Source organism: Aptenodytes patagonicus, chromosome 13 (assembly GCF_965638725.1).
Source record: "Aptenodytes patagonicus chromosome 13, bAptPat1.pri.cur, whole genome shotgun sequence".
NCBI classification, from domain to species: Eukaryota; Metazoa; Chordata; class Aves; order Sphenisciformes; family Spheniscidae; genus Aptenodytes; species Aptenodytes patagonicus.
In genome coordinates this window covers 12,765,276-12,779,646 of record NC_134961.1, presented here as the reverse complement: position 1 = coordinate 12,779,646, position 14,371 = coordinate 12,765,276, and the positions used below count along the sequence as shown (strand labels likewise).

The 14,371-nt window shown below is 36.7% G+C and overlaps 1 protein-coding gene across 1 annotated transcript in view; it reads left to right on the top strand.

Moving 5' to 3' along the window:
- VWA3A (von Willebrand factor A domain containing 3A) overlaps positions 1–13,974 on the top strand; it is a 35,684-nt gene extending 21,710 nt beyond the window's left edge. The window contains exons 23-34 of the mRNA XM_076351217.1: positions 1,306–1,396; positions 2,483–2,593; positions 3,166–3,263; positions 3,408–3,560; positions 4,254–4,362; positions 5,116–5,260; positions 5,737–5,881; positions 6,928–7,079; positions 10,051–10,177; positions 10,788–10,885; positions 12,419–12,482; positions 13,716–13,974. Of these exons, the coding sequence (XP_076207332.1) occupies positions 1,306–1,396; positions 2,483–2,593; positions 3,166–3,263; positions 3,408–3,560; positions 4,254–4,362; positions 5,116–5,260; positions 5,737–5,881; positions 6,928–7,079; positions 10,051–10,177; positions 10,788–10,885; positions 12,419–12,482; positions 13,716–13,721 (1,299 nt within the window). The 3' untranslated portion in view covers positions 13,722–13,974. The remainder of the gene's footprint in view (positions 1–1,305; positions 1,397–2,482; positions 2,594–3,165; positions 3,264–3,407; positions 3,561–4,253; positions 4,363–5,115; positions 5,261–5,736; positions 5,882–6,927; positions 7,080–10,050; positions 10,178–10,787; positions 10,886–12,418; positions 12,483–13,715) is intronic.
- Positions 13,975–14,371: the final 397 nt, after the last annotated feature.

The window sequence follows — 14,371 nt, the reverse complement described above, 5'->3', positions numbered from 1 at the left end:
TAGTACTCTGAATTTACATTTTAATTTGCATTCAAAATGCTACATAAACAAAAAAGTACATCTTACTAACTCCTGCTAAGTAATTAATTATAATAGAACCACATTGTAGTGTCTAAAATTGTCTAAATAATCCCTCCTCTGACCTTAAAAATTTAGTGTTTAATGAAAGTAAAGGCAAAGCAGAAACGTGCTTTTACCAAGTTACGTCTATTTTACAAGTCCTTCTAGCAAGTACTGAATTTTATGGTATCCTGCTCATTTACGGATGAGACGGCTGCAGCTGAGTAGCATGTCTTTGGCCACACAGATGCTAAAATAAGAAATAGGATTCAGGATTTGTTTCCTGCCCGCTGTGCTTATTTCCATGGAGTTACCCTACTGAGTCCTTTGGGATTTTGTTAATGTTTTCCTTGTTAATTTTGACTACGTATGCATCTGTTTTGAGTGGGTGTGCAAATCTGTAATATACATAAATGGCCAGTGCTTGCCACTTTGGTGTATAAATGACTAGATACAGAACTGCCTATTGCAAAGGATGTAATTAACTTTTGACCTGGAATTTTCAGGTCTTGTCTTTGAAATGGGAATGGCACTCTTAAATGTAGGTGTGTTCATGTTGCAAAGACCTTTGAGGGTAAGCTCAAACAGGTCTTCCATGCTATTTTATCAAAACCAATATATTCTCAACACCTCTTCACAAATGCAGGAAAAAAGTTAATCACGCAGAGATATGACTACATAGCATAGTTTTATAGGGATTAAACTTGTAGAAAACTGATACAGGTTTTTCTGTAGATGTTTGGTGATATTTATAGTAGAGCTGTATGTTAAAAAGTCTGATCCTACAATAGGGTTAAACAAGTGTTCATGTTGTTTAGCAGACTGCTCAGCCCCTAGAGGGTTGAGCCATACCTAAAGGAAAAAGTTACTGTTGTCAGCACTAGGTTTCCAATACTCAATAAAAGTCTGAGGAAAATACTATATACTGTATTCTATAAAACAGTGCCATTACCATATTCCTTCAAGTAGCAGAAATGGTCCAAACTCATCTGCCTGTAGATGTTAGTCTTTAGTTTTATGGCAGCAGATGAAATTGGCAAGATAATTAAAACAGAGCAATTAGTTACTTAACCTAGCAAGAAATCTCAAATTAACAAGTTATCATGGCAATCTGCTGACTTGTTAGAAAAGCCAGAGTAAAACAGGAATTAGAGAATAATGAAAGATAGTTCCAATTTTGAATAACGCAGTTATGATCCAACTGAATTTTTTTTATTTTTTTATTTTTCTTATATATGCTTATAGTATATTAAAGACAACCATGGTGCAGAGAGAAATGCTTCCGTAAGAGTACTGGCATGGCGTCCTACTAGTGCCAAACCAGAAATTCCACCAGGTCTGTATGGATTAGGGGCTTTTTGTCTTCAGTTTCTTTGGGTTAAAAGAAAATGCTAAATTAGAGATTTAATTTAAGTTTTAGAAACACTTGTAATTTTAATCTTTAATCGGACTGATAGGAAACTGCAATTGTTTTGAAATTACTTCAGTATGAGTTTTAGCTGTAATGTATCTAGCTTTCTTGTGAGAGGAAGGAACGCTGCACAACTGTATAACTATTTCCAGGTCATATGATTGAATACCCATCCTATATCAGGAAATGTCAAATGTGTGTGGTGGAGAGTAAAGCCCCGCTTTATCCCATGCCTGAAGCCATAATTAGAAACTCACTTCTCTTCATTTTCAATTCATACTCCGTTTTTTTCAAAGGCTCAAGAATTCAGAGATTTATTATGTTATTAGTTCAATATATATATTTCTGCTAATACTGTTAGAGCCCATTGTTATTAATACGCTATTCCACTTCACTTATTTATGATCCAGTAATGAAGGAAAATAACCTGACATTTGTGTTGTAATCTGAAGTGCTGACTCTTGCAACCGCTCCTAGTATATGCAACAGCTCTTAAATTGATTGCAGCCACTGTTGGTCCCTTAAAGTCCAATTCCTTTCTCCTCCATTTTTGTAATTTTTCCTGTGTTTTTTCTTTGCAACTTTGCTAACAACTGCAAAATTGGTTTTTTATGTTTGCATTAAATTTGAGTCTTAAAATACACTGATTTATTGAAATTAGATTGTTGATATGTAGCAGTGTTTACAAATCTGGATTCACATTTCCATATGAGGTGCTTTGTACAATATTAATCGGCTTTTCTAACAAATATTATGCTTATTCTAAACCCCTAATCTTTTCAGATTATGCCCTGTGACATTCTTCCTGATGGTAGTTTATAAATTTGTGAAGGTTTTGGTTCCATTTCTGTGAAAGTAGCATAAGTAGTTCTATAATACAGATTTTTCTTAACCAGTATCTAAGAAAATTAAGTATTTATCATTGTGGCAATAGGAAACTATGAACTGAAGAACAGGGTTGCATGTAAGAGTTTTATCTAGCTGAAGTAAGTCCACTTTTTTTTTTTGTAGCACAAACAATAAAAGAATGGCCTCAGACTGAGAATAAAAGAAAGCATAAACCAAGGAAGCAGCCAGAGTTTTCTGTGTCAGCATTTTATACTGATAAAGGAAGAAATGTGGGTATGTGTTATCAGGATATGATGGGTGAAGCATTTTTGTTATCAGCATTTTTATTATAAAACTGTTACGATGTTAAGTCACTGATAATCAGTGTGCTTTAAATAGTGAGTGGAAGTGAGTTTGACATATCGAATAGTGGTGGGGTTTCTTGGTTTGGTATTTGTTTTTTTGGGGGGTGGCTCTTTTTGGCTTTTGTTTGTTGGGTTTTTTTGGGGTGTTTGGGGTTTTTTTTGGTGGGGAGTGGGTTTGGGGCTTTTTGTTTTTGTAAAGTCCTTTGGGATCTTTTCGTCAAAGATGCTCTAAGGAAAAATGATGACAGAAGATTTGGTTTGGAATTTTTTGAAGGTGACAATTTTTAAAAATAAGTGATTTTTAAGTACTTTGATCTATAAAAACTTTGCATTTTTTTCAAATGTGGAATTGTGTATGAAATGCTAGTCTGTGGGTTTTGGGGGGTTTTTTATTTGGGTTTTGTTTTGGGGTTTTTTTTAATCAACAGTCATATGTGATTCAAAAGGGCTATGATTTAAACCTAGGGCTCCTAATACTACTTTGTTCATTCTCTTAACTAGGTACAGTATATCAAAAGTATCCAAAGATAATGTGCATAAGAAAGCTTGTTCCCTCCGTTACATTACCAAAAAAAGAGGAAATCTGTTCAAGCAAAGAGGTATTTTGGTCCTTACTAATAAATTGCCATTTTAGAATTATCCGTATGAATTAATGTGAACATGTGATTCTGTACAATGTATTATTACTTAAACTGTTCTAATATTTACTAACAACCAATTGCTCCATTTGTTTGTCTTACAAGTGGCTGACCAAGTACAGTATTAAAAAGCTCAAACTGGAATTGCCCAGACTGATGTTTGGTCCAGGCTGTACTCACCAAAAGAAAACTGTGGAGTCTCTGCACAAGAAAGTGTCGGCAAAATACTGTACTATCTTCCCCAGTGTAGAAATCAATGTAAGCTTTTGCAGACGTCATATACCTACATCATTGAAAGGCTTTGTATTTGTTTAAGACAATGCATGTTGATCAGTGTTTGTGGCTTGGTAGTGTGATGTTCCCTCCACTATTCCCTGTTCTTCTTTCTTAAATCATCCTTCTATTAGAAAGCTAGAGAAGGTCTTTTATCCACCACAAAAAATATTTAGTGTGTTTGAGGTGAAAACTGCATGGGATCTTTAGAACGTATAGTGTCTCCTCTGCTCATACAGTGTGAAAAATAATTTTAAAATTTTAAGTAAAGCTTTTAAAAATCATGTGTGAGTCAGTCGAAAGTGGGAAAATGTTGGATCTTGATTGTTTCGGTTTGTGTAATGACTGGAGAGAAACATAGAAAGTTAAGCCCAGGATATTATTGTTCTATTATATCTATAAAACTGTCAGAAAGAATGCAACAGATGGACCTATCCAGTCAAATTATATAAACTCGTTGCCCAGCACAACTTCCTGAGATGAGAACTAAGCTTTCCTAATTTGGATAAACCAGTTATTTAGTAGCAACAGAGTCGCAAAAATTTTCTTAAGCTATTTCATAGAGGTAAAGACAAAAAAAAATAATCTCCCTGATTTCTAATGCAGACATTGCATACATAGCAGCTGAGCTCAAATCTCCTGAAGTAAGATGCTCTTGTACAAACTAAATTTTTCCAGGGGGTTGTGAAACATCTGCAGTTTCAATCTAAAGAACTGGAAATCTACGCTGAACAACTGGAGAAAGTGTTGCAGCGCTATATACAAAGAATACAGTGGCTTCTGTCAGGTATTGGTGTGCATCTGTTTTTCTATAAAGCACAACTTAAACATACATAGAATCTTCTTGTCTACTATTTCTAATAGAATAAATCTGAACATAAATCTGGACCTCAAATATGAATAAAGGTCATCTGTTTTGTATTTCATTGAAATTTTAAAAAGTATTTTTATGACAATAAAATAAGAATATAAGATAATTCAGCATCTGTGTAGCTGATAAACACATAGCTTGCTGTGAAATAATTAGGGCTGTGATGTAAGTTTTTCCTTTTTGTATGTTGTGTTCATGAATACAAGGTTCTTCGTATCAGAAGCTTTCTAGCAACAGATTGTATACAATAACATACAAGCAAAAGTAGCTCTTCTGTTTCTTTTGCTAAGAATGTGCCCTATTTAGAAGTTCAGCATCACTGCTGGTGAAAAGTATTTTGATCCCTCTGTTGCTCATAAAGATCTTTGTTGGGAAACAGTTTAATTTTTTGCTGGATTGTAAAGTAGGAGCTACAAATTGTTTAATGCAAGTTGCTACAATTGGCTAGTAATTAATGCTTGATAGTGCTAGATTTGAAATGGCATAAGACTTTTCTATTATTAACCTTTGAAATACCTAGTTTCCACACAGATTAGAATTTATTATGTAGGAATATGCCCAGAATAACCCCTAAAGACTGAAGATTTTGCAGTATGCTCAATAAAATCATATGCTCAATAAAATAAACCTATGTAATGACCCTTAATTAGTTTTAATGTTCTGGCCCAGGAAGCCGAAGATTGTTTGGTACCATTTTAGAAGCAAATGTCTGTGTTTTGATTGATACATCTGGTTCCATGGACCCATATTTGCCACATGTCACAAAAGAACTTACCTCCCTTATCTGGGAACAGCTGAGAAAAAATGAAGTCAGGTATGATGAACTACTGATAAAGACTGAAATCTGCACTACTTATTATTATGTAATAAGATTACTTAATTACAAATAATACAGTACTAAAACACAATACAAGTAATTATTATATGTTAGTGCATAATGTGCATGTGACATGAACAGCTTTTTCTGTTCTTCTTTTTAAGCAACTTTTAACTCTCAGCTCTCTAAGATTTGAGCCTCATTTGCCATAGGCTGATGCTGTTTATCCTTTTGGGCTCAGCATTCCCATAGATTTTCTGTTCATGCAGAGTGAGATATGCTTTCTGACTCTTCCAAAGCTCAAGACCTTATTCCAATACTAGGCTCTTGGTTTTGGTTTTTTGTTTGTTTTTAATTGGGTTTGGTTTTGTTTGTTTTGTTTTGGGTTTTTTTGTTTATTTCAAAACTGGCTTATCTGAAGTGACTGATAGTATTGGTTGGGGTTAAATGTTGTGGGCCATCTTTCTCCTTAGGTTTAACCTGCTGAGATTTGCAGAAAATACAGAGATTTGGAAGGAGTGTCTTGTAGAGGCAACTGATGAAACATGTCATGATGCTGTGCAGTGGGTGTCCAAATTCCACGCTCATGGTAATACATGCATCCTTATGGCTTTACAGGTTAGTAAATTGTGTACCACGTTTTGGAGAAGACATCGTGTCTTGTGATGATAAAACACGTCCATCTGACTGACAATGTTTTAGGAAAATTATTTGGTCAAAGCATACAACATTTTTATATGCAAAACACTGAACAGATCTGGAATCAAGCCACTGTTCCTGTCCCCAGGGCTCATAGATACTAGAATTCATTGCTCATACTGAGTTTAAGAAAAATGTGAAATATCAATAGCTGCATTAATATTTGTGTTCAAAGAATACTGGAGAGAGAGAAAATAGCCAGTTGCTCAAAATGATGCTTATGTGTAACTGTGGCTGTGATATATTTGCTCTGAGCCAAACAGGGATTTTAAAGAAGCAGTGGTTGTTGGAATCACGTGGGCACTGAGTACAACTCAGATGAAGAAACTTTTCTCCTATAAAAATTCAGTGTAGAAATTAACTAGTAATAATAATTTAAAACAGAGACTGAAAGAACTTGCCATTTCATAAGATTTAAAATTTGAATCAAAAAAGAAATGTTGCCTTGAATGATTCTTGTTCTAGACACCCTTGCAGAATCTCCTTATAAATTTTATGGAATTCATCGTGAATCAAGTCCAGTAGAACTATCAGGCATGTCTGTATTACAAGAATGTCCACTGAGTCAATTACCATACCAAGTTTTCATAATATAAAAAGGCCAAGTCCTAGCAAGCCTGATTTTCAGACATTAAGCATCTCTAACTCCCACAAAATGTGATGTAAAAATCTTCTGTCAGCAGTTCTCCAAAACCAGTTAATTTGCTTATTTCAGTAAGTCAGTTTTTGGTGATGCCCTGCTTATGAATATACTGCTTTATGCTACAAATTATCTACTTGTTTATTTTTCAAATTTATGTCCTTGATCTCTTTCACACTTAGTGAAAAGGAAAAGACAATACTAACTTGATTAATGATGTGGTAAATATAAAGCTATCTTAAATCATTAGAATTGTGTTTTCATTCTTAAGTATAACTTTTCATATAAATGTACTAATTATTTAAGCTTATTTTCTGCTTTTCAGAAGGCTCTCAGTTTCCAAGGTGTAGAGGCACTGTATGTATTGACTGATGGAAAACCAGACACCAGTTGCAGTCTGATTTTGAAAGAAATTGAAAGATTGAGAAAGAAACAAGATATTAAAATCCACACCATTTCTTTTAGCTGTACAGACAGGTATATGATACTTTGCAAGAACAACAAAAAAATCTTTAAAATTACTCGTTTATTTATTGTCAAAAAGCTGTGTTACCAAAATGTGCCATGTGCTCAGTTCACTAACACCAGGATTGAGCTAGACTTTCATACGTGTGGGAACTGGAAAGGCTGTTCTGACACAGGTAATTGCCACATGGCCTACATCTCCCACAGCTTATGTCCTTGAGAGAGTTGCCTTTGTGCACACAGAGAAGTGATATGCATCACTGGTCTGCAGCACTGAGGTCTTTCCTGTAGTTCTATCACTAGTCTGTCATATACATGTCCCTATAGAGGCATAAAAAGTTAACACGCTTGCCTGGACTGGAATCGGGAGCACTAGGAAAGTGCTAATGCCAGCCATGGTGGGGTGTGGGTTAAAGATAATCTCTGGATGTTCCTTTTCAGGGATCTTTGCATGGTGCAGAATTGGGGACCATGGAACAATATAAAAAAGTATGTGCTCCTCTAGGTTCTCATCCATGGCTGTGGCTGTGTGATGCAGGGAGCAGATAGCCAAATGGCCCACCAGCTCTTCAAGCTTTCTAGAATAGGTGCATGTCCACCCTGCCACCTCAAAATGCAGTAGTTGTCCCAGGTCTTCAAGAACTCGGCCTTTGTATTCTTGAATTGAATGCAGCATTGCCTGCCAACCCTCCTGTCCCAGTGGCAGTCACGAGGTTAACAACTTCTGGATAATGCCGTTGGGTTATCCAGATGCCATGAGAAATTTTTGACCCTCATAGCACAAACTGGCAAGCAGTGTTGTTTCTATTAGGTCCTAGGTTGCGTCCTGCTGAACTGTGGGATTGCTGTGGCAACATCCATGGAATAGAGCTGTAAAAAGATTAAAAGTAAAAGAAACAAAAGGTTTAGGAGGGTGAACGTGCAACAGAAAATATAAGAAAGGCAAAAGATTTCAAAGCAGGCGTGAGGATGGATGAGGAAAGACCAGCGGAATCTAAAGGAAGTCTGAGAGATGATAGTCATGAGAAAATAGGGCACACACGATGCTTGGACCATTCTGTAGAACTTCAGGGTGTTTTCAGAGTTCTGGATGTTTCAGGAGTCATCTGTGGGCATATTTGCTAGGTGTACACTGGATAATGTTGTGGTAATACAACCACACTGATACCTGATAAGAGAAAGCATATGTGGACTGGAGTTTCTAGATTAGTCTCCTACTAAAGGAGTATAGTTTGTACACAACAGAGCTACTGTGAGAGCCAAACCAACACGTGGCAGACAAAAATAATTGGGGGATTTGCTTCAAAACTCCATTACTGCTCCAAAGTAAATTGGCCAGATCCTATACTGCTATGGTAGCTAATAGACCTTAAAGCTAAATCCCTCAAAAGATGACAGTTAGTTTGGATGTAATTTTTCAAGCCATTAAGGGGAGAAGCAGTAGACCTCTTGATACGTAGTCTGTGGTCTCTGTGATTTTTGGAAGTGAGGTTTGACAGGAAGAGATTGTTATTTTGTAAGCTTTTATAAATCTTCCTTTCTGGTAAACCTTTGAATTATTGGTCCTAAGTTGAAAAAGCCAACTTTAAGTATTTATGAAAAGTCTTTTATTTATATTTTGAGTTAACCAAATTATATGCAAATAAATTAACTGGTCAGTAGCCAATAACTGTCTTTTAAGGAAATCTGCTAATAAGGGAGGAAAATGTCACTTCTGACTACAAGTTACTCTGCAATAAAATCTGCTGCTTCCTTTCAAAGAAATCTCCTAGTTAGTTGTGGAGATTTTAGTGTCTAGTTCTAGAATGGAATCAATCCTTGCAGCTTACTTGAAATTAATGGATGTATGACTATTTTTGACTTTGCAATGCTAGTGCTTGGGAGACAGGACCCTAAAATGAGGTATAAATGGCAGTAAAAGTGTGTGATTTAGCATACTTGCAATAAGAATACAGTAACAACTGTACCAGTTATCCTGATGGTTCTTGTTGGACAAGAAGTAGGGAAGTGATCGTGCCCCTGTACTCGGCACTGGTGAGGCCGCACCTCGAATACTGTGTTCAGTTTTGGGCCCCTCACTACAAGAAGGACGTCGACGTGCTGGAGCGTGTCCAGAGAAGGGCAACGAGGCTGGTGAGGGGTCTGGAGAACAAGTCTTATGAGGAGCGGCTGAGGGAGCTGGGGTTGTTCAGCCTGGAGAAAAGGAGGCTGAGGGGAGACCTCATCGCTCTCTACAACTACCTGAAAGGAGGTTGTAGCGAGGTGGGTGTTGGTCTTTTCTCCGAAGTAACAAGCGATAAGATGAGAGGAAATGGCCTCAAGTTGCGGCAGGGGAGGTTTAGATTGGATGTAAGGAAAAATTTCTTTACTGAAAGAGTGGTGAAACATTGGACCAGGCTGCCCAGGGAAGTGGTGGAGTCCCCATCCCTGGAGGTATTTAAAAGACGTGTAGATGAGGCGCTTAGGGACATGGTTTAGTGGGCATGGTGGTGTTGGGTTGATGGTTGGACTCGATGATCTTAGAGGTCTTTTCCAACCTCAATGATTCTATGATTCTATGATTCTATAATGGCAAGTAATAGAGGCTTAGGCAAGAGAATAAAATATGGGGCATGCACAAAATGTTCTTTCCCTTTATGGAGTCTCTCAGCTTTTGGTTTTCTTCCCCTGTGTAAAATATTACTGCCCTTTACCTGCCAGCCTGGCTTCTGGATTTCTTGGTTTAGTTTCTTTTTTTGTTGTATTGCTACACTGAACCTCTTTTCCAAAAATAGCCTGGTTTTGGAGGTTATAACAGCTAAGCAGTATATATTCTTCATTAGCAATTGACAATTAGAAATGATACAGAAGTTTATAATCGTGTCCTCCAAACTGTTTGTTTTGATGTAATATTTTTTGAGGAATTCTTAGAAGTTATTTTTCTATTGTTGTTGCTTTCAGAGAAATAATTTTCATGAGTAACTTACTACTTTGTTGTTAACAGAGGAGCTAATGAATTTCTGAAGAAGCTTGCTTCTCAAACAGGAGGGCGCTACCATTGCAGTTTTGGAGATGTGGATGGACAATTAGCAGCACACAGAATGTTGACAGAGGGACTTGATGATGAAGATGTACGTTAAATGAATTGGTTTTGCTGGGTTTAGTTTTGTTTCATTTCAACTCAGTTCTTCATCAGTAGTCGAACTGCATTTAAAAAAGAAAAATCATGAGAAAAACTAATACAAGACTCCTAAGATACTTCACATTGAAACTGAAAGGAGAAATCTTAGTATCTGGCTTTGCCTCTCTGCTAGCTGCCTTGGTCAGGTGACCAAACCCATGAAAGAAATATGCAATGCAATATAGTTTTTGAAAGAGAAGCAAAGAAAAATCTTGTATCTGGACACTGTGGGTTTTAAGGTAACTTTAGCTTTTACTGTGCCTTCTTATCCTTACCATCTTGTATTTCATTTATGTAATTGTAAAATCCTTATACAGTGTTTAACATGTTAATGCTCCAGCAGGAGACCTCAGGGATTGCCACAGCAGAAAAATATGATAGTGAACAGAACCACATTCAATCCGGAGTTGCTCTGCTCTCCCCTTGTAAGACCAACACCTTCTCTGCAAGTAGATGGGAGTAGGGGAAGCTAGAGCTTAGGCTCAGTTAATTAAATTGGTAGGAATTGAAAATTATAAATAGATGCAAGTTAAAGGAGGATATTTTAATTCTGTTTTCAGGATCCAGTTTTCCCATACTTTGAAGGAGATGATTTAAAGAAACTTACTCAAGAAGTAGCCAAAGCTAGACGTTTCTTAAAGCAGGCAAAATCTTTGAGGTGAGTATTTATCAAGAATCTTTCAATAATTGCTTTTTTATTTCATGAAAGGAAGATAAGAACATCTGACTTCCAGTGTCTGCTATTTAAAAATTATTGCTGTTTCTTTCCTTGTACTGTCAATTTTAGTGGTTTTTTGAGGCTTGGAAAATGACATGCAAAAGCACACTGCTTCAGAGGGATTTAGTTTTAAGGTCTTACACAATTAGTTACCATCATAGTAAAGGATCTGAGCAGATTCTAACAATGTGTTAAACTTCAGGGCTGTTGTTTTCTCTCAGTTGTTGTCCCTCCATTTCTTATGTCAAAGAGAAATTACATTAAGTTGTTCCTCTTCTTGCTGAGTTCTGTCATCTGCCAAATCAATGTATTTCTCCTCGTATATATTATTAAAAAAGAAAATTTACTCTTGTTAATGTGATGCAATGTTCTTTTTGGTACCTCTTCCTCTAGCATGACTTCTTGCTCAGAAATGCAGATTACTTTTATTTTCCAAAATCTGTATGTGCTCCTTCTATCCTACCTCACCCTGACTTCTCTAACTCCATCATCCTCCATTCTCTGTCTGCTAGAATTATGTTCTCTGCATGGAATCATGTGAGGTCTTTCTACTGTTCTCAGACAACCCCATCTCAACCCATTTACTTCTCAAGTTACCATCAATCTCCCTTTCTTTTTTCCTCTAAAGACCTGTGAAGTTTCTACTAGCCTTTTTTCTGGGAAGATTCCCTAAGCCTTCCTCTTCACTCTTCTTACATTTCCTGATTTACTGAAGGATCTGGAAAAATCATTCTCCTCTCAATCTCAGTCTTTTTCTGCTTTCCTGAATAATTTGACTCTTAATCTCTTTCCTTTCCCTATTAAGTCTTGGGCCCACCAGAATTTGTCCTGTGTCTTCCCCTCTTTCCTTTACTGTAATTTTCAGCTTCCTTTTCTCTCCATAGAATAAGAATATTCTGCCAACACTCTTCAGGTTTGTCTCCCTTTCTTTTCTCTTCCTCATCTTCTCTTCAGCATCCTCCCTCAACATGAAGTTTCTTTTTTCCGTTTCTGTTAACAGTATCGTAACAGATAATAGTACAATGTGACGCCAGGCAGAGGTATCCCAGCGGACTCCAAACGAGCTAAGTCAGTTCCTGGAAGCAGCATAGCCCTGTTGGCATTGCATGCCATCTGCATCTCAGTAAACTGAACTGGCTTAGGTGGCACACCATTCCCTGCTGCTTCTGGTATCGTTCAGAGCTAGCTTTGATACCTGCCTAGAACTGAAGTGAAGGACAGTTAAATTGTATTGATCCTTATGTTTCTTCATTGTTACGCTTCCTAACTGCCTACCCAGAACCAGAAAGTGCCATTTCAGTAGTAATAGCGGGTAAAAGTACTTGCAAAGAGCTTTAAAATGTATTATACCTCCTGAATGAAAAGATTTTCTGTCACACAAGGACATGGCTAGACAGAGACACAAAGCTACAATGTATATCTCTCTGTGAAAAGCTGCTGTAATTCTTTGGGTTTTGTTTTTCTTTCAAACAGGTTATTACTACAAAAATGGAATATAAACCAAAAGGACAATTCGGACTTTAAAAAAAGTGCTCAGGTAAATAGTCACCACAGATAGATCATAGTGTATATATAGTTCATATATTTCAGTAACGGGATAATGTTTCATAAGCCTAGTATAAAATGTATTAATTTCCAGCAGTGACTTCTTCCGAAGTTGAAAACATTTGTAATGATTTTAGTTCTTAGCTGAGCTAGTCCACAGTATAACCTAATATACACAAAGAACAGTTCAAAGAAAACTATGTTTGGGATTAAAGGATCGAGGCAGATGTGTATTTGTAGTTATTAATGGTTTAGCTCTTTCTAAGAGCAAACAGCTAAGTACATTAGAGCGTTAGGACCAGATGTAATGGCTATAATAACAATTGCTACATGGGCTGCATGATTTATCAGTTAAATGAACAAGGCTGACGGAAAAAAGACCCCACTAATAGTAAAGACAGCCTCCGCAAACACTGGACTATTGTTACAAAGTTGTGGGAGGGGCAGCTGGACAAACTAAACCTCTCACAGAGCCAACATGCTGCTTTTAAATTGGCACAGTAAAAATTACAGGAAAAGAGAAATTGCTTTCTCAGGGTTAAATAAGACAGAAGCATTTGTCACAGAGCTGTTTGAGGGGAAAAAGTGGACATGCAGACAACTACAGAGAGAGTTGCACTAGAGAACTTAGGCCTGACAAGATACTCATCAAGGAATTGGATAAGGCAGATATATAGCGAGACTGTTTTTTAAATCTTTGTTTCCATAGCTGTAGTTAGTATTTTGGTTTACAAACATTGCCCAGTCATTCAAAGAGAAGAGGAAAAAAACATCCAGTCAGACCTGCTAGTTAAGAATGCTTGCTTCATGGAGAATGGAACCTGGAGCCTGGTCAAGTATGTGCAGAATTCAGCGTATAAGGGCTGATCACTAAAGAGAGATGCTTGGAGAGGAAACAGATATATAACCATCCTGTAGTAGCAAGAAAGTTGTTACAGGCATATATAGGCAGAGGCTAGTGTTCCGCAACCATATCTGTCTTTCAACCTTCCAGGATAAAGTGTATTGCTTGTAAAGTGTATAGGAAGACATTCCTGTTAATGTACTTCAGAAAGTACATAGCATTGTAGCACGATTAAACACATAAGTAAGGAAAATTGAAAGTTAATTAGGTTAATTTATATTGTTTTTCCATTACCATTTTGTCAAGGGTGATGGTGAGCCTATGCCGTTTATATATTTTTTTAATTGTATTTAAACAACTATTTATGTGCTTGACTTGTAGGATTAAATTTTAGATGAAGAAAAGACGCTGAAGAGGTTTGGAGTGGTACTACTAGCCTGCTTCTTTTCAGAGTGTGCTTAAAGCTTCCAGCTTCAAGCAGAAGGAGGGGAGATGTGTTCTTTGTTGTCTCTGAACTTCTGGCAAGAGAAGAAGTTACAGATGATAAGTGCTGCTGACTTATTCCACTTGCAGACTTTGCAGGACTCAAAGTAAATCAAGTCCTGAACTCTCCACAAGTTTAAACATAAGTAGAGGATATTTTTCAATATAGCTAATATAGTTTTTAAAAGTGTAATGTATTTCTAATATAATTAGTAGTTATACAGGATCACAACTTTTGTTTCTCTTCTATTCTACTGCATCATACTAATAATTGCTTCAATCAGTTGGTGGTATGTCCAAGATGTCTTTTTTGGCAGTGGTTTGAGACTTCTTTGCTGGTGCTCATTATCCCTAACAGATGGGACAGATGGCTGTGATACTAGAAAGAGAATTCTTTACACCAGTTTTGCATAGGAAGTCCAAGAAATAACCTTAGTGCAGAAAACAAAGCTTGGAATGAATGTTTTTGCCAAAAGAAGTTTGCTAATAATTATTTCAACTCTTTGCTTTTTCTGTTGGCAGTAGAGAAAGATTTGGAGCTGATGATTCAGAAA